The 19,710-nt window shown below is 47.4% G+C and overlaps 2 protein-coding genes across 2 annotated transcripts; both read left to right on the top strand.

Moving 5' to 3' along the window:
• Nucleotides 1-6,662: 6,662 nt before the first annotated feature.
• LOC109765872 (protein FAR1-RELATED SEQUENCE 5-like) lies at nt 6,663-10,505 on the top strand. The gene is made up of 2 exons (XM_040399943.3): nt 6,663-8,579; nt 8,936-10,505. The coding sequence occupies exons 1-2, from the start codon at nt 8,051-8,053 to the stop codon at nt 9,589-9,591; spliced, it is 1,185 nt and encodes a 394-aa protein (XP_040255877.1). The 5' UTR covers nt 6,663-8,050; the 3' UTR covers nt 9,592-10,505.
• Nucleotides 9,800-10,456, top strand: LOC141027774 (protein FAR1-RELATED SEQUENCE 9-like). Its single transcript, XM_073505175.1, has one exon. The coding sequence runs from the start codon at nt 9,800-9,802 to the stop codon at nt 10,454-10,456; it is 657 nt and encodes a 218-aa protein (XP_073361276.1).
• Nucleotides 10,506-19,710: the final 9,205 nt, after the last annotated feature.

Here is a 19,710-nt window from a genome sequence, read left to right as displayed (position 1 = left end):
ACGTAGAGAAGACAGCCTTCCTGACCCCGTGTGGGGTGTACTGCTACACCTGCATGCCCTTCGGGCTGCGCAACGCGGGCGCGACCTTTCAGCGGATGATGCACATCGCCTTGGGGCGACAGCTCAGGAGAAACACAGAGGCCTATGTCGACGACATAGTGGTGAAGTCTCGGGAGGCGAGAACCTTGATTCAAGACTTGGAGGAGACCTTCGAGAGCCTGCGTCAGGTGAACTTGCGGCTTAACCTGGAGAAGTGTGTGTTCGGTGTCCCTTCCGGCAAGCTGTTGGGATTCCTCGTATCCCACAGAGGGATCGAGGCGAACCCGGAGAAGATCAAGGCCATCGAGGACATGAGCCCGCCGCAGACCCTCAAAGAGATGCAGAAGCTGGCGGGACGAGTGACCGCGTTGGGGCGTTTCATCTCCAAGCTGGGAGAGCGTGCCTTACCCTTCTTCAAGCTCATGAAGAAGAAGGGCCCGTTCGAGTGGACACCAGAGGCCGACCGAGCCTTCCAGGACCTCAAGAAATACCTGATCAGCCCTCCGGTGATGGTGGCACCACGACCTCTCGAGCCCTTAGTGCTCTACCTTGCCGCCACCCCGTACTCCGCCAGCGCAGCGCTGGTGGCGGTTCGGGAGGTGCACCAAGCCAAGGGCGCGCCGCGCCAAGCTACAGCTGAAGTAATGCAGGGTCAGGAAGGCGCCGCAAAAGCCTCAGCACCAGAAGACCAAGCTCGGCAAGACAACGTCGCCGAAATTCCCGAAAGCAGTCAGACCTCAGGAGCTCCTCCACCTCAGGAGACGCCCCAATCTCCGCAAGACCCGAGCCTCGCCGACAGTCTCCACAAAAAACTGTAGCATTAATACTACTGTATTCCTCAAAATGCAGTATTTTCTCTGTCTAATAAAAAGAACCCTGAACCTCTTTTTTGAAACAGAGCAGGCGAAAAAACGAACACGTTTCTTCGTCCTCGTTCGTTCCCATGCCACCGCCGCTCGCTCGTCGCTGGAGATCGTCTCTCCCTCAGGTTGCCGTGGATAGATAAAGAGACGACCATGGGAAAACGGCTAGTACGCTTAATCATCTGTTCCTTTCTCAAGGAGGCCCGTGGCATGAAGCTGGCAGGCCTTGCTTTCTGAGGAAGAAACCTCCTGCTGCCTCATGAAGACTGCATCACCGCGCCTCCTACTTCTCTTCGTGTGTCTGCTACGGTGCCGGCCAGCCGACGGCACGTCAGAGTCATCTCGCCGTAACTGAGAGGAAGGAGTTGATGACTAGCGCACTGCATGGTTTTTCTCATCTTTGTAAGCTGCAGGACAAGCTTTGGGCATGGTCGTTGACAATTTGACTGTGGACTTTGTGCATATGGGTGGTCTTTTGCATGGCCGTTGGGTTTGGGTAACAGGGTAAGCAAGTAGAAAACGGCTAGCTAGTTATTAGGTGAGTCAATATATACAACACTACCAAACAGCTCAAAGTATTCCCCCCCCCCCCCCCCCCTCCCTCGGCTCCCGCGTCGTCCTCCTAGGGCGACTCGGGGGCGACTAGGGTTTCCCCCCGCGCCGCCACCCCCTCCAGCCCCTCCTCCCCTTGCCGCCACCAGAGGTACGCCTGCCTAGGAGGCTGCCGATGAAGGTGGCGGCGAGGCTCTCCGTCGCTTCGTCCCTTGGCGAAGGACCCCGGACGCCGGGGCGGCGGCCCCGGACGGCGAGGCGGCGCTACCTTCGCGGCAGGTGGCGGGCGCGGGATGCGGCGGACGGCCTCCTCGGCAGCTTGGGCAGCGAGGAGCCGGCAGGAGGTGGTCGAGGCGTGGGCTTCTTCCACTCCAGATCTGAAGGCCGGGCTTCTCTCCTCCTCTGCTCCACTCCCCCCTCTGGCCGTGTCAGATCTGTTGCTTTGGCAAGTAGATCCGGTGCCGGCGGGGTGATGGTGGTATAGGACTGCGTCTGGGGTAATCCCTTGGCCGGTTCTCCGGCCACGGTGGCGACGGCGCGCGCGCGTGTTTTCTCCCTGGAGGCGCCGCTGAGGACCTGCTCTATCCACCCCCGTCCCAGATCCCGGGTGAAAGCTCAAAACCCGTCCCGGGGTTGGGCGGCGGCGGCGCCCTGCGCGCCGTTCTCTTCCTGGAGACGCCGCCTGGGGCTCTCTGGTTCTTCGGGAGAGTGGTAGTGAGATTGGAGAGCGCTCGTCGGCGGCGAGCCCAAGGGGTGATTTTTTGTGTAGGGTGTGCGTTCCTGCAGGTGTATGCCTCGACGGAGTCGTGCTCTGCGGCGGCAAGGTCGTGGTTGTGCCATGTTCGGAGGGGGATAGGGTTCCCCGTCCTGTGGACAGCCGTGACGCCCACCGCAGATGCCTCTCCCATTGTGCGGTCACTGGAGCGACTCCTAGTGCTTCCACTTTTCGCCCCAGGTGCTCTGTTGTGCTTCTTCGACGACCTTCCTGGCAGCTTTCCTTCTGTTTCTCGGTGTCCAAGGAAGGGGGCAGTGCAGCGGATGTGGTGTGTCTTCGGTGTGGCGAGGACCGATTCCGTGCTTGCTCAGGTGTGTCGGCCGACGCTTGCTCTAGCTCTCGGGTGAGCTCCCAACGATCCGATGGTACGGCGCCTTCGAGCCTAGGCGAGAGGATAGGGTTCCTCTTCGACGTTGGAAGACAAGTGGTTGTTTTTGTCCGATGCTACATGGTCAGGCGACCCTCGGTGCTTCCATGCTACTGTTTGCTCCTCGATGCTTCTTTGTTTTCCTGTCTCTGGTCCCGGGGTGCAGCGGGCTTCGACATTACTTGCAGGATTTTCTCGTGCGTTCTCTTGGTGTGCAGTAGTGTGCGTTGCGTTGTAAGCTGCTCAGTCAGCTCTCATGTATCTTTCGGTCGTTCATGCTTGGTAGCCTTGTGTAATCCTGGCCGGTTGATGGCTTTGTTAATTCAAAGCCGGGCTCTTCTTGAGCCTTCGTTCCAAAAAAAAAACAGCTCAAAGTATTCCCAATACTTTAAAATACTGTGGTATGTCAAAACTGTGATATCTTACACCTACATTCTAAAATGTTGTACTTTTTAATACTTTGGTTTTTTTAATACTTTACTATCAAACACAACCTAAGTAATTATACCAGTTTGTGACAGTAATTTTCAGTTCATGTCCCTAGACTTAGATTCATTTTTTCTTCCAGGGTGTATGTTCCTTGGGATATCATATCTAGTGTGGGCATGTGGACACACGTGTTACTAAACTGTCCAGTTCATGTTTTCTGTCCTGACTTGTGATTGTATTTGTACCCCGCTGGCCCTTTTATAGTGTCCAGGTGTATTTGTGGCCCAGTCTTAGATAACCATGTCCAGGGCATCAAACTGGTTATGCAAAACCACTAATTAAGGAGATAACTCCCACCTTGTCAGGTTGAGATAAGCGGCGCGTTGCATGTGTGTCACTTGTCGCAATTTAAATTATTTTTTCATAGATTCGTTTATTCAAAACGTTTTATCTCTTAAACGGTGCGTCCAAATCTCGAATCGTTTTCATTGCAGGATCCCTCGTGTCGAGATCTTCAAAACTAGATTTTGGTTTCGACGAACTTTTTTTCATGAAGAAAACCGGACAAAAAAACCTGAACCGGGAGCATGTTTCTTACACTTTCCATAGAGGCACGCGTTTTTTCCCTTTCCGAGAGGCACGGCCATGACTCTAGCGGAAGCAAATCCGTGCCTCTCCCGAAACGAAAAAACATGTTTTTTCCCTTTCGAAGAGGCACGATCGTGCCTCTCGCGAAAGCAAAGCCGTGCCTCCACGAGAAGTAAATCCGTATCTCTTGTGCAACAAAAAAAAATGCATTTTTTGTTTTTCAAGAGGCACGACCGTGCCTCTCGCGGAAGCAAATCCGTGCCTCTCGCAGAACGAAAAAAATACATTTTTTTTCCTTTTTGGAGGCATGACCGTGCCTCTCGTGGAAGCAAATCCGTATCTCCAAACTAAATCTGTACCTCTCGCGGGAAAAAAGAAAAAACAAAACGCATTTTTTCGTGTAATATTATTTTGTCCAAATCCTAAGAGAAACTAGGGGGAAACTGAAAAGCTGAAAACCCCGAAAAAATCGTCTAAAAGCCAAAAACGCATACAGAATAATTAAAATAAAATAAAATTTGAAGGAAGCATCCAGAGCGCGACACGTAGCGACGGCTGAGAGCGCCAAGTGGCGCGTTTCCAACCCACCCAAAATGACCCTTACAGGGCTCTCGAAGGAGTACTCCTCAGTTTTTTTTTTGAGACATGAGTACTCCTCAGTTAGTTGCCTTGCCATAAGGGAGCTCTTGTAATTGCCAGCCGAACGCACAGCCAGTTATCCGGCTGGGCCGGCCCAAGCTAGCAAGCAGCAGTGGATCTACTGTAGCACGAGTCTGGAGACCTAAAAAAAGTCACGTTCTGCAGGTATCAAACACAGGAGCTCCAATTTGCCAAGACATGCTATTACCAGTTCAACTAACAGTCGTATCTGAATATTGGGTTGTGCGAATAAATTAAGAACCAAAACCATCGCAGATCCGAGTATTTTCAAAATTTAGAACCCAAAACATTTGTTCAAAAAAGGAAATATTTTATGACACACGAACACTTTTTAAAATTGTGCACAAAATTTAAAAAAACTCAAACATTTTCAAAAAAAGGGAACGATCTTTCAAAATACTGAACAATTTTCTGAAACTCTGGGAAAAAAGAATACGTGAACATTTTTTCAAAACGGGAACAATTTTTGAAATTCTTATTTTTTTGGAAAACGCAAACATTTTATGAAACTCTGGAACACAATTTGAAAACACAAACATTTTTTCAAAACAGGAACATTTTTTTTTGAAATTCCAAAACTAAATTTGGAAAGCTAATTTAAAAAAAACACAGTTTTTTGAAACTTCTGAACCAAAATTTGAAACATGATCTTTTATTCGATAAAATGCACATAATTATTGAAATAAAACATTTTTTTTAACTCCAGAACCCAATTTAAGACATGAACAATTTTTAGAAATGAGAACATTTTTTTAACATCCGAACAAATTTTGAAGACATGAATATTCTTTGAAATTAGCGTACAAGTTTTGAAACGGAATTATTAATTGAAATCCCCAAATTTTTCTGAAGACGTTTTGAAAATTCTGAACAGAAACATAAACAAAAGAAACTAAACTTAAAAGAAACAAAAAGAAAAAAAAGAAAAAAAGATTAGTAAAAAAAATAAGAAAGCAAAATAAATCAGTAAAAAATGGTTCAGGAACATTCTAGAATCTTCACAAAACCAGAAAAACCAGGCTGGAACCTTCCTGAATGTTCCCAAAACCGGATGCGTTAGATTCTCACGTGGACTGTCTGGTCTGTGGGAACGATCGACTACTTGAAGCACAATTTGTCAAATAGGAAAAGCCCTGCCATAGTCCACGTGAGAGGTTTTAGGTTGGGCCGTTTTGGTCAAAATACACGGATGCTCTGCTTGTTTGTTGACATACAGGGAAAGGAGGGAAATCAGGGACATACGCATGTCATTCTATTTGTTGCAGAATTTGAAGAGCACTGTTATGCTATGCACACAATGATTCCGCGCACGATACACACACCCAACGTTTCTACACCATTCGATTACCTAGTTTGTTTAATCTGTGTGGCTTGTAACCCCATCGGTCATAAATCGTACGTTAGCAATCGTGTGCAGAGCACTTCATGAAACCCAATTACATATTGGTCAACTGTCAAATATACGGTCCTAAAAATAGTATTTTACCTTCAGACGTTGAGATGGATAGTGCCACTTTATTATCTCAAGCCCTTTCTTGCAATCATGCTTAAGCAAAGGCCAGTACTAGGCCGGCCAACCGGCCCAAATTTCGACGGACACGTTTAGTGGGCGGCCGGCTGTCCACTAATGCAACCGAGCGGCCGGCTGAAAAAGAAAACCCCATGTTCCCCGCGAAACAGAAAAGGAAGGGCCACCAACCCGGCCGATCGACCGGCCATCAAAACAGACCGATCGAGCGGCCACCAACAGAATCGCAAACCGCCCCACGTGGCCAGCTGTCCCCAGCTCGCACCCACGCCCGCTCGCCCCCCACGCCTCAGCCCCTCCCACGCTGCCTTCTTCTTCTTCTGCACGCCAGAAGGAGATCCAACAGAATCACCCCCAACCCTTCTTCCTCCTCCTACACAGCCGTCATGGGAGCCCCAAAGTAGAAGAAGGAGCTGCTTCAAAAAAGAAGATCTAAGGGCAGGGTGGTCAGAGCCATACCAGGCAGTAACATCATAAGCCCCCTCTGCCCCTCTTCACTTCCCCCTTTCTTCTAATGCATATATGTAGGCATATGTAAACCCCCTTCTCCATGGAGAAGCTGCTTCAAAAAAGAGATGAATCTGGCACATCACACCAGCCTACTTGATGTTACTGCTGGATGTGTTAAACAAGCCAAAAACTACTTGATGCATGCCAAACAAGTTTCTCCCACCTGGATGTGTTAAACAAGCCAACTAAAAACCAGTTCTCTGGCCAATTAAAACATGATTAAAGCCAACTCAACAAGCATTGTAGCCAAAAACTAAACATGCATTCTACCAACTTGTAGTTATTGTTTGCAAATGAACAAATTGACTGTCCAATAGATATGTGCAACGAAAAATTCATAAATGTGCAACTGAACATGCATCCCAGTCAACTGAACCTATATTTTGGCAACTCGGCATGCATGCTAGCCAAAACTAAAACATGCATTGTACCCCACGTGTACTCAGCATGCATGCTAGCCAAAACTGTAGTATATGTGCAAATAAAAATATGTTTTCTGGCCAACTAAACATGCATGTTGGCCAAAACTGAGAAAATGTATCCTGGCCAACTGAGACATCTATTCTAGCCAACTGAATACATTAACTGTCCAACTGAACATGCATGTTGGCCAAAAACTGAAATAAATGCAACCTGGCCAACTGGGACATCTATTCTAGCCAACTAAAAACATTGAATGTCCAACTGAATATGTATGCTGGCCAAGTGGAAAAATGCATCCTGGCAATTGAGACGTCTATTCTAGCGAAACCAGAAATCTGTAGTGCGACAACAAAAACACAAGAACTTTTGTCCATGGCTAATGAAGCCACAAACCATATTAACATATTCACGCATATAATCTTGTCCCACACATATATTCTGGTACCACACCTATTGCAAAGCTATAGTGTAAAAATATGTTCAATATACCGGAACTAAAAACATAACGGCGATGAAAATATATAACTATAATCTGTCCTCCAATTCTTCTTTCTTCTTTCACCTGGATTTTCCGTCTCAAATGTAACATCAAATTATGTGCAGAAAAATCTGAAACAGCTCCTTGCCAACATAGAAAACCTACAGATCATTGCAACAAAACAAAGGGAAAAAGTCAGAAAACTCTGTAGTAAAAAGAAGTCATGCTCTTGCCAGCTATTTACTGCAAACTGTGCCACTAACATAACAACTCTGTGCAAACAAAAAAATTCATAACTGTTATAATAAAGACTATGCTACAGTCATGTTGCTTTTGGAACTAAGATTGTCACAAAATGGTGTGCAACTGCCTATTTACTAAGTTTTTAGGTTGTTTGAAACACTCTTTTCTGTGGTTACCAACAGATGACATCAATTTCTACTTTTTAATATGTGCAGGGAGTGTGTGGCAGCATCCAAAAAAAGGAAAAAAAATGCTTGATCTCAATGAGTTGCCTCCTGATCTCAATGAGCTTCCTCATGATACGGATCAGCAACAACCCAGCATACAACAAGGAAAATGGACAGAAAATGGTCGATATGTTTACTACACGCAGGCAAATCATGATGGTAAACCTATGGGCCATGACAATGTGGCAGGCCAGTCATCAGACCGTGGTGCTCATGTAGTGGTGTCTTTGCAGTCAGAGAGCCATACTCTAGATGACACGGGAACCGAGGCAAATGTTCCTGGTCCAACCAGGACTGAGCTAGGAGCTGGGGCTGTTGACGGAGCTGTGCAATGAGAAGAAGGAGAGGATGAGGCTGGTTCTCAACCTATGGAACCCTATGTTGGCATGAGGTTTGACAGCCTTCAAATTGCTAAGGATCACTACAACAGCTACGCACTACGGATGGGTTTCTCTATCAAGATGAACACATCTAGACGGACACCCCGCACCAATGAATTGATAAAACAACAGTTTTGCTGCAACAAGTTCAAGAAGCTCAAAGCTGATGATGGAGGAGCTGAGGCTCCTCCTGTCCTGGACCCTATTCCAGATCCAAAATCTGTTTACAGTGATGAGGAGATGGAAGAAGAACCTCTAATATTTGCTGAAGAGGAGGCTGGTACTAGTAAGAAGAAGAAGAAGCGCAAACGCGAGACAATAAAGCAGACTCAGTGCAAAGCGAAAATGTTGGTGAAGCTGATAGATGGGCGATGGGAGGTGACGCACTTTGTTCGTGACCACAATCATCCGCTCGTGAACAAACCTTCATTGTCCAAATACTTGAGATCCCACCAAGGCATCTCACCTGATGAAAAGGAGTTTCTGCGCATCTTGTATAACTGCAACTTGACTACAGGTGTGGTGTTTTTCTATATCCCTTAAAGAATTAAGTTTTCCTCTAGGCAGTCCAGTGTGCAACTGTTATGGTACTACTGTGCAACTAAAAATGACTTAACTGTGCAACTGGTGTCCAACTTCCCATGTTGTTTGTATATCACTTTTGGTGCTTGTTGTGCAACTAGATTGTCTTTACTGTGCAACTACACAATGTCCTGTATGCAAAAAGTGCAAAAGTGTTTTTAAAAAGGTGCAGCTAGGTGTCCATTTCCTGTGATTATCTTCTGTGCCAACACATGTCCTATTACTGTGCAGCTGGATGTGCGCATTTGTGCAACTAAAAAAGGATATACTGTTTGTTTTTGTATTATGCAGGACGTATGATGCATGTAATGGCAGAGTTCTATGGATCTGAGATGATGGTGCTATTCGGACCAAAGGCAATAACAAATCTTTGTACAAGTTTCTGTAGAGATGACACAAAGGAGGGTGATCTGATTGAGACAATTGCGCACTTCAAGGATATACAAAAAATAGATCCAGACTTCTTCTATAAGGTGAAATATGATGAAGAGGACAGAGTTGTCAACATATTTTGGGTGGATGGCTTAGCTCGAAAAGCTTATGCGGAGGCGTACCACGATTGCATATCATTTGACACCACCTACATGACCAACATGTACAATATGCCGTTCGCGCCCTTCATAGGAATAAACCGACATGGCCAATCTTTCATGCTGGGTTGCGCGTTTGTGAGGCAGGAGTTGGCATCGAGCTTTGATTGGGTCTTTGGAGCATTCCTAGAGGCTATGGATGGCAAATCTCCCGACAACTTCATCACCGATCAGGATGGTGCAATGAGGCAGTCAATACAGAGCATCTTTCCAACCACCGTGCACCGCTGTTGTCGATGGCACATCATGAAAAAGGCTCAGGAAAAAGTTGGTTGGCTGTTGTGCCGGAATCCAGGAGTCTCTGATGATTTCAACAAGTGTGTTGACTTCAGCTTCACTATAGTCGAGTTTGAGTAGAATTGGGCTGGGTTAATGATGAAGTACGAGGCTATGACACACACGCACTTTGAGAAGTTGTACGAATACAGGTCAACTTGGGTGCCGTGCTACTTCAAACACAGGTTCTTCCCGTTCCTACAGTCTACACAGCGTAGTGAGGGGTTCAACGCCATCCTGAAAAGATATGTGAGCCCACACAACTCAATGCTGAACTTCGTCAAGCAATATGAAAAAAATCCAGAACCACATCCTTGCCAAGGAAGGCTGCAATGATTACAGGACAGAACACCTTGAGATTGAGTTGTGGTCCAACTTCCCAATAGAGAAGCAAGCTTACAAAACCTATACTAGGGACCTTTACCACAAGTTCAGAGAAGAGTTTGAGCTGATTGGACGTTATAATGCATTCCAAGTTGGTGCTGATATATTTGAGCTCAGACCGAACAAGGAATTTGTTGCCAAATATGGTTCTCGAAACTACTTGGTGCAGGCAAGGGTGGAGGAGGGTTCCTATTTGTGTGAGTGCTGTAAAATGGACAAGGACGGCATCCTCTGTTGCCACATCCTCAAGGTGTTCACCCATATTGGAGTTGATGTCATACCGGAAAGGTACCTGCTAAGACGGTGGACACCTACTGCTGTACCTAGTGCGCCAGGGACTGGTTATGAGCAACCGGATGAAATGCCTCCTCAATCAAAGAAGCAGATAAGGGAGAGGAACATGATATACGATTTTCGGAAACTAGCAAAGTTTGCGAGTGGTTCTGATCCAGCACAAGCTATTGTATACAAGCATATGCACACAGCACGTACCGAGATCGGCCACCTGAACAAGTCCAAGAAAAAGAAAAAAACCAACTGCTGCCACGGGGCCATCAGATGATGGCAACCCTCGAGGACCTCCTCCACCTCCAGGCAGCAATCAGGGGGCTCATTATCCAGGTAATTACCTGCCCCAACTCCTGATCTAACTAGGTGTGTAACTTCAGTTGCACACATCATTGTGCCCAGTTGCACACATCATGGTGGCTAGTTGCACAGAACAGGCTGCCTAGTTGCGCATGCTATGTTAGTTCAAGCATCAAGATAACACAACTAACTTATTTTTCCTGTTCTGGATATAGGTGACGTCAACCCTCAAGGACCTCCTCCACCTCCTGGCTGTACACGGCATCCTCTGCCACCTCCTCCCCCGTGTGCTCCTCCCAATGGCCCTACAGGCAGCACTCAGGGGGCTCATCGTCCAGGTAATTGTTGGGGATCGTAGCAGAATTTTAAAATTTCCTACGCATCACCAAGATCCATCTATGGAGTATACTAGCAACGAGGGGAAAGGAGTGCATGTACATACCCTTGTAGATCGCGAGCGGAAGCGTTCAAGTGAACGGGGTTGATGGAGTCGTACTTGCCGTGATCCAAATCACCGATGACCGAGTGCCAAACGGACGGCACCTCCGCGTTCAACACACGTACGGAGCAGCAACGTCTCCTCCTTCTTGATCCAGCAAGGGGGAAGGAGAGGTTGATGGAGATCCAGCAGCACGACGGCGTGGTGGTGGAAGTAGCGGGATCCCGGCAGGGCTTCGCCAAGCGCAAGCGGGAGGGAGAGGTGTTGCAGGGGGAGAGGGAGGTGCCAGGGGCTGTGGTGCTGCTGCCCTCCCTCCCCCCCCCACTATATATAGGGACCCCTGGGGGGGGGCGCCGGCCCTGGGAGATCAGATCTCCAAGGGGGGGCGGCGGCCAATGGGGAAGGGGGGTGGCTTCCCCCCCAAGCCAAGTGGGGCGCCCCCACCCCCAGGGTTTCCAACCCTAGGCGCAAGGGGAGGCCCAAGGGGGGGCGCCCCAGCCCACTAAGGGCTGGTTCCCTTCCCACTTCAGCCCATGGGGCCCTCCGGGATAGGTGGCCCCACCCGGTGGACCCCCGGGACCCTTCCGGTGGTCCCGGTACAATACCGATAACCCCCGAAACCTTCCCGGTGGCCAAAACTGGACTTCCTATATATAATTCTTCACCTCCGGACCATTCCGGAACTCCTCGTGACGTCCGGGATCTCATCCGGGACTCCGAACAACTTTCGGGTTTCCGCATACTAATATCTCTACAACCCTAGCGTCACCGAACCTTAAGTGTGTAGACCCTACGGGTTCGGGAGACATGCAGACATGACCGAGACGCCTCTCCGGTCAATAACCAACAGCGGGATCTGGATACCCATGTTGGCTCCTACATGTTCCACGATGATCTCATCGGATGAACCACGATGTCGAGGATTCAATCAATCCCGTATACAATTCCCTTTGTCAATCGGTACGTTACTTGCCCGAGATTCGATCGTCGGTATCCCAATACCTTGTTCAATCTCGTTACCGGCAAGTCACTTTACTCGTACCGTAATGCATGATCCCGTGGCTAACTCCTTAGTCACATTGAGCTCATTATGATGATGCATTACCGAGTGGGCCCAGAGATACCTCTCCGTCATACGGAGTGACAAATCCCAGTCTCGATCCGTGTCAACCCAACAGACACTTTCAGAGATACCCGTAGTGTACCTTTATAGTCACCCAGTTACATTGTGACGTTTGGTACACCCAAAGCACTCCTACGGCATCCGGGAGTTACACGATCTCATGGTCTAAGGACAAGATACTTGACATTGGAAAAGCTCTAGCAAACGAACTACACGATCTTTTGTGCTATGCTTAGGATTGGGTCTTGTCCATCACATCATTCTCCTAATGATGTGATCCCGTTATCAATGACATCCAATGTCCATAGTCAGGAAACCATGACTATCTGTTGATCAACGAGCTAGTCAACTAGAGGCTTACTAGGGACACGTTGTGGTCTATGTATTCACACATGTATTATGATTTCCGGATAACACAGTTATAGCATGAACAATAGACAATTATCATGGATAAAGAAATATAATAATAACCATTTATTATTGCCTCTAGGGCATATTTCCAACAGTCTCCCACTTGCACTAGAGTCAATAATCTAGTTACATTGTGATGAATCGAACACCCATAGCGTCCTGGTGTTGATCATGTTTTGCTCTAGGGAGAGGTTTAGTCAATCGGATCTGCTACATTCAGGTCCGTATGTACTTTACAAATATCTATGTCTCCATTTTGAACACTTTCACGAATGGAGTTGAAGCGACGCTTGATATGCCTGGTCTTCCTGTGAAACCTGGGCTCCTTGGCAAGGGCAATAGCTCCAGTGTTGTCACAGAAGAGAGTCATCGGGCCCGACGCATTGGGAATCACCCCTAGGTCGGTAATGAACTCCTTCATCCAGATTGCTTCTTGCGCTGCCTCTAAGGCTGCCATGTACTCCGCTTCACATGTAGATCCTGCCACGACGCTTTGCTTGCAACTGCACCAGCTTACTGCCCCTCCATTCAAAATATACACGTATCCGGTTTGTGACTTCGAGTCATCCAGATCTGTGTCGAAGCTAGCATCGACGTAACCCTTTACGACGAGCTCTTCGTCACCTCCATAAACGAGAAACATATCCTTAGTCCTCTTCAGGTACTTCAGGATATTCTTGACCGCTGTCCAGTGTTCCATGCCGGGATTACTTTGGTACCTTCCTACCAAACTTACGGCAAGGTTTACATCAGGTCTGGTACACAGCATGGCATACATAATAGACCCTATGGCCGAGGCATAGGGGATGACACTCATCTTTTCTCTATCTTCTGCCGTGGTCGGGCATTGAGCCGTGCTCAATTGCACACCTTGCAATACAGGCAAGAACTCCTTCTTGGACTGATCCATATTGAACTTCTTCAATATCTTGTCAAGGTACGTACTCTATGAAAGACCAATGAGGCGTCTTGATCTATCTCTATAGATCTTGATGCCTAATATATAAGCAGCTTCTCCAAGGTCCTTCATTGAAAAACACTTATTCAAATAGGCCTTTATACTTTCCAAGAATTCTATATCATTTCCCATCAATAGTATGTCATCCACATATAATAAGAGAAATGCTACAGAGCTCCCACTCACTTTCTTGTAAACACAGGCTTCTCCATAAGTCTGTGTAAACCCAAATGCTTTGATCATCTCATCAAAACGAATGTTCCAACTCCGAGATGCTTGCACCAGCCCATAGATGGAGTGCTGGAGCTTGCATACCTTGTTAGCATTCTTAGGATCGACAAAACCTTCCGGCTGCATCATATACAATTCTTCCTTAAGAAAGCCGTTAAGGAATGCCGTTTTGACGTCCATTTGCCATATCTCATAATTATAGAATGCGGCAATTGCTAACATGATTCAGACGGACTTCAGCTTCGCTACGGGTGAGAAAGTCTCATCGTAGTCAACCCCTTGAACTTGTCGATAACCCTTAGCGACAAGTCGAGCCTTATAGATGGTCACATTACCATCCGCGTCTGTCTTCTTCTTAAAGATCCATTTATTTTCTATGGCTCGCCGATCATCGGGCAAGTCAGTCAAAGTCCATACTTCGTTTTCATACATGGATCCTATCTCGGATTTCATGGCTTCTAGCCATTTGTCGGAATCCGGGCCCGCCATCGCTTCTTCATAGTTCGAAGGTTCACCGTTGTCTAACAACATGATTTCCAGGATAGGGTTGCCGTACCACTCTGGTGCGGAACGTGTCCTTGTGGACCTATGAAGTTCAGCAGTAACTTGATCCGAAGCTTCATGATCATCATCATTAACTTCCTCCTCAGTCAGTGTAGGCACCACAGGAACATCTTCCCGCGCTGCGCTACTTTCCGGTTCGGAAGGGGTGACTATCACCTCATCAAGTTCCACTTTCCTCCCACTTAATTCTTTCGAGAGAAACTCTTTCTCCAGAAAGGACCCATTCTTGGCAACAAAGATCTTGCCTTCGGATCTGAGGTAGAAGGTATACCCAATGGTTTCCTTAGGGTATCCTATGAAGACGCATTTTTCCGACTTGGGTTCGAGCTTTTCAGGTTGAAGTTTCTCATAAGCATCGCATCCCCAAACTTTTAGAAACGACAGCTTAGGTTTCTTTCCAAACCATAATTCATACGGTGTCGTCTCAACGGATTTCGACGGAGCCCTATTTAAAGTGAATGCGGCAGTCTCTAAAGCATAGCCCCAAAATGAGAGCGGCAGATCGGTAAGAGACATCATAGATCGCACCATATCCAATAGAGTGCGATTACGACGTTCGGACACACCATTTCGCTGAGGTGTTCCAGGCGGCGTGAGTTGTGAAATGATTCCACATTTCCTTAAGTGTGTGCCAAATTCGTGACTTAAATATTCTCCACCACGACCTGATCGTAAGAACTTTATTTTCCTGTCACGTTGATTCTCAACCTCACTCTGAAATTCCTTGAACTTTTCAAAGGTTTCAGACTTGTGTTTCATTAGGTAGACATACCCATATCTACTTAAGTCATCAGTGAGAGTGGGAACATAATGATATCCTCCGCGAGCCTCAACACTCATTGGACCGCACACATCGGTATGTATGATTTCCAATAAATTGGTTGCTCGCTCCATTGTTCCAGAGAATGGAGTCTTGGTCATCTTACCCATGAGGCATGGTTCGCACGTGTCAAATGATTCGTAATCAAGAGACTCCAAAAGTCCATCTGCATGGAGCTTCTTCATGCGTTTGACACCAATGTGACCAAGGCGGCAGTGCCACAAGTATGTGGGACTATCGTTATCAACTTTACATCTTTTGGTATTCACACTATGAATATGTGTAACATCACGTTCGAGATTCATCAAGAATAAACCATTGACCAGCGGGGCATGACCATAAAACATATCTCTCATATAAATAGAACAACCATTATTCTCGGATTTAAATGAGTAGCCATCTCGAATTAAACGAGATCCAGATACAATGTTCATGCTCAAAGCTGGCACTAAATAACAATTATTGAGGTTTAAAACTAATCCCGTAGGTAAATGCAGAGGCAGCGTGCCGACGGCGATCACATCGACCTTGGAACCATTCCCGACGCGCATCGTCACCTCGTCCTTTGCCAGTCTCCGCTTATTCCGCAGTTCCTGTTTTGAGTTACAAATATGAGCAACCGCACCGGTATCAAATACCCAGGAGCTACTACGAGTACTGGTAAGGTACACATCAATTACATGTATATCACATATACCTTTGGTGTTGCCGGCCTTCTTGTCCGCTAAGTATTTGGGGCAGTTCCGCTTCCAGTGACCACTTCCCTTGCAATAAAAGCACTCAGTCTCAGGCTTGGGTCCATTCTTTGACTTCTTCCCGGCAACTGGCTTACCAGGCGCGGCAACTCCCTTGCCGTCCTTCTTGAAGTTCTTCTTACCCTTGCCTTTCTTGAACTTAGTGGTTTTATTCACCATCAACACTTGATGTTCATTTTTGATCTCCACCTCCGCTGATTTCAGCATTGAATATACCTCAGGAATGGTCTTTTCCATCCCCTGCATATTGAAGTTCATCACAAAGCTCTTGTAGCTCGGTGGAAGCGACTGAAGGATTCTGTCAATGACCGCGTCATCCGGGAGATTAACTCCCAGCTGAGACAAGCGGTTGTGTAACCCAGACATTCTGAGTATGTGCTCACTAACAGAACTATTTTCCTCCATTTTACAACTGAAGAACTTGTCGGAGACTTCATATCTCTCGACCCGGGCATGAGCTTGGAAAACCATTTTCAGCTCTTCGAACATCTCATATGCTCCATGCTTCTCAAAACGCTTTTGGAGCCCCGGTTCTAAGCTGTAAAGCATGCTGCACTGAACGAGGGAGTAATCATCAGCACGTGATTGCCAAGCGTTCATAACGTCTTGGTTCTCTGGGATGGGTGCTTCACCTAGCGGTGCTTCTAGGACATAATCTTTCTTGGCAGCTATGAGGATGATCCTCAGGTTCCGGACCCAGTCCGTGTAGTTGCTGCCATCATCTTTCAGCTTGGTTTTCTCTAGGAACGCGTTGAAGTTGAGGACAACGTGGGCCATTTGATCTACAAGACATATTGTAAAGATTTTAGACTAAGTTCATGATAATTAAGTTCATCTAATCAAATTATTCAATGAACTCCCACTCAGATAGACATCCCTCTAGTCATCTAAGTGAAACATGATCCGAGTTAACTAGGCCGTGTCCGATCATCACGTGAGACAGACTAGTCAAGATCGGTGAACATCTCCATGTTGATCGTATCTTCTATACGACTCATGCTCGACCTTTCGGTCCTCCGTGTTCCGAGGCCATGTCTGTACATGCTAGGCTCATCAAGTCAACCTAAGTGTATTGCGTGTGTTCCGAGGCCATGTCTGCACATGCTAGGCTCGTCAACACCCGTTGTATGCGAACGTTAGAATCTATCACACCCGATCATCACGTGGTGCTTCGAAACAACGAACCTTCGCAACGGTGCACAGTTAGGGGGAACACTTTCTTGAAATTATTATAAGGGATCATCTTACTTACTACCGTCGTTCCAAGCAAATAAGATGCAAAACAAGATAAACATCACATGCAATCAAATAGTGACATGATATGGCCAATATCATTTTGCTCCTTTGATCTCCATCTTCGGGGCGCCATGATCATCTTCGTCACCGGCATGACACCATGATCTCCATCATCATGATCTCCATCATTGTGTCTTCATGAAGTTGTCACGCCAATGATTACTTCTACTTCTATGGCTAACGCGCTTAGCAATAAAGTAAAGTAATTTACATGGCGTTATTCAATGACACGCAGGTCATACAAAAAATAAAGACAACTCCTATGGCTCCTGCCGGTTGTCATACTCATCGACATGCAAGTCGTGATTCCTATTACAAGAATATGATCAATCTCATGCATCACATATATCATTCATCACATCTTCTGGCCATATCACATCACATAGCACATGCTGCAAAAACAAGTTAGACATCCTCTAATAGTTGTTGCAAGTTTTTACGTGGCTTGTATAGGTTTCTAGCAAGAACGTTTCTTACCTACGTAAAACCACAACGTGATATGCCAATTTCTATTTACCCTTCATAAGGACCCTTTTCATCGAATCCGTTCCGACTAAAGTGGGAGAGACAGACACCCGCTAGCCACCTTATGCAACTAGTGCATGTCAGTCGGTGGAACCTGTCTCACGTAAGCGTACGTGTAAGGTCGGTCCGGGCCGCTTCATCCCACAATACCGCCGAAACAAGATAAGACTAGTAGTGGCAAGAAAAATTGACAACATCTACGCCCACAACTGCTTTGTGCTCTACTCGTGCATAGTAACTACGCATAGGCCTGGCTCATGATGCCACTGTTGAGGATCGTAGCAGAATTTTAAAATTTCCTACGCATCACCAAGATCCATCTATGGAGTATACTAGCAACGAGGGGAAAGGAGTGCATCTACATACCCTTGTAGATCGCGAGCGGAAGCGTTCAAGTGAACGGGGTTGATGGAGTCGTACTCGCCGTGATCCAAACCACCGATGACCGAGTGCCGAACGGACGGCACCTCCGCGTTCAACACACGTACGGAGCAGCGACGTCTCCTCCTTCTTGATCCAGCAAGGGGGAAGGAGAGGTTGATGGAGATCCAGCAGCACGACGGCGTGGTGGTGGAAGTAGCGGGATCCCGGCAGGGCTTCGCCAAGCGCAAGCGGGAGGGAGAGGCGTTGCAGGGGGAGAGGGAGGCGCCAGGGGCTGTGGTGCTGCTGCCCTCCCTCCCCCACTATATATAGGGACCCCTGGGGGGGGCGCCGGCCCTGGGAGATCAGATATCCAAGGGGGGCGGCGGCCAAGGGGGGAGGGGGGTGGCTTCCCCCCCAAGCCAAGTGGGGCGCCCCCCACCCCACAGGGTTTCCAACCCTAGGCGCAGGGGGAGGCCCAAGGGGGGGGCGCCCCAGCCCACTAAGGGCTGGTTCCCTTCCCACTTCAGCCCATGGGGCCCTCCGGGATAGGTGGCCCCACCCGGTGGACCCCCGGGACCCTTCCGGTGGTCCCGGTACAATACCGATAACCCCCAAAACATTCCCGGTGGCCGAAACTGGACTTCGTATATATAATTCTTCACCTTCGGACCATTCCAGCTCCTCGTGACGTCCGGGATCTCATCCGGGACTCCGAACAACTTTCGGGTTTCCGCATACTAATATCTCTACAACCCTAGCGTCACCGAACCTTAAGTGTGTAGACCCTACGGGTTCAGGAGACATGCAGACATGACCGAGACGCCTCTCCGGTCAATAACCAACAGCGGGATCTGGATACCCATGTTGGCTCCTACATGTTCCACGATGATCTCATCGGATGAACCACGATGTCGAGGATTCAATCAATCCCGTATACAATTCCCTTTGTCAATCGGTACGTTACTTGCCCGAGATTCGATCGTCGGTATCCCAATACCTTGTTCAATCTCGTTACCGGCAAGTCACTTTACTCGTACCGTAATGCATGATCCCGTGGCTAACTCCTTAGTCACATTGAGCTCATTATGATGATGCATTACCGAGTGGGCCCAGAGATACCTCTCCGTCATACGGAGTGACAAATCCCAGTCTCAATCCGTGTCAACCCAACAGACACTTTCAGAGATACCCGTAGTGTACCTTTATAGTCACCCAGTTACGTTGTGACGTTTGGTACACCCAAAGCACTCCTACGGCATCCGGGAGTTACACGATCTCATGGTCTAAGGAAAAGATACTTGACATTGGAAAAGCTCTAGCAAACGAACTACACGATCTTTTGTGCTATGCTTAGGATTGGGTCTTGTCCATCACATCATTCTCCTAATGATGTGATCCCGTTATCAATGACATCCAATGTCCATAGTCAGGAAACCATGACTATCTGTTGATCAACGAGCTAGTCAACTAGAGGCTTACTAGGGACACGTTGTGGTCTATGTATTCACACATGTATTATGATTTCCGGATAACACAGTTATAGCATGAACAATAGACAATTATCATGGACAAAGAAATATAATAATAACCATTTATTATTGCCTCTAGGGCATATTTCCAACAGTAATTACCTGCCCCAACTCCCCATCAAACTAGGTCTGTAACTCCAGTTGCACACATCATGGTGCTCAGTTGCACAGAAACAGGCTACCTAGTTGCGCACGCTGTGTTAGTTCGAGCATC

The sequence above is a fragment of the Aegilops tauschii genome, chromosome 1 (genome assembly GCF_002575655.3).
Source record: "Aegilops tauschii subsp. strangulata cultivar AL8/78 chromosome 1, Aet v6.0, whole genome shotgun sequence".
In the NCBI taxonomy this organism is placed as follows: domain Eukaryota; kingdom Viridiplantae; phylum Streptophyta; class Magnoliopsida; order Poales; family Poaceae; genus Aegilops; species Aegilops tauschii.
This window is presented reverse-complemented; position numbering and strand designations above follow the sequence as displayed.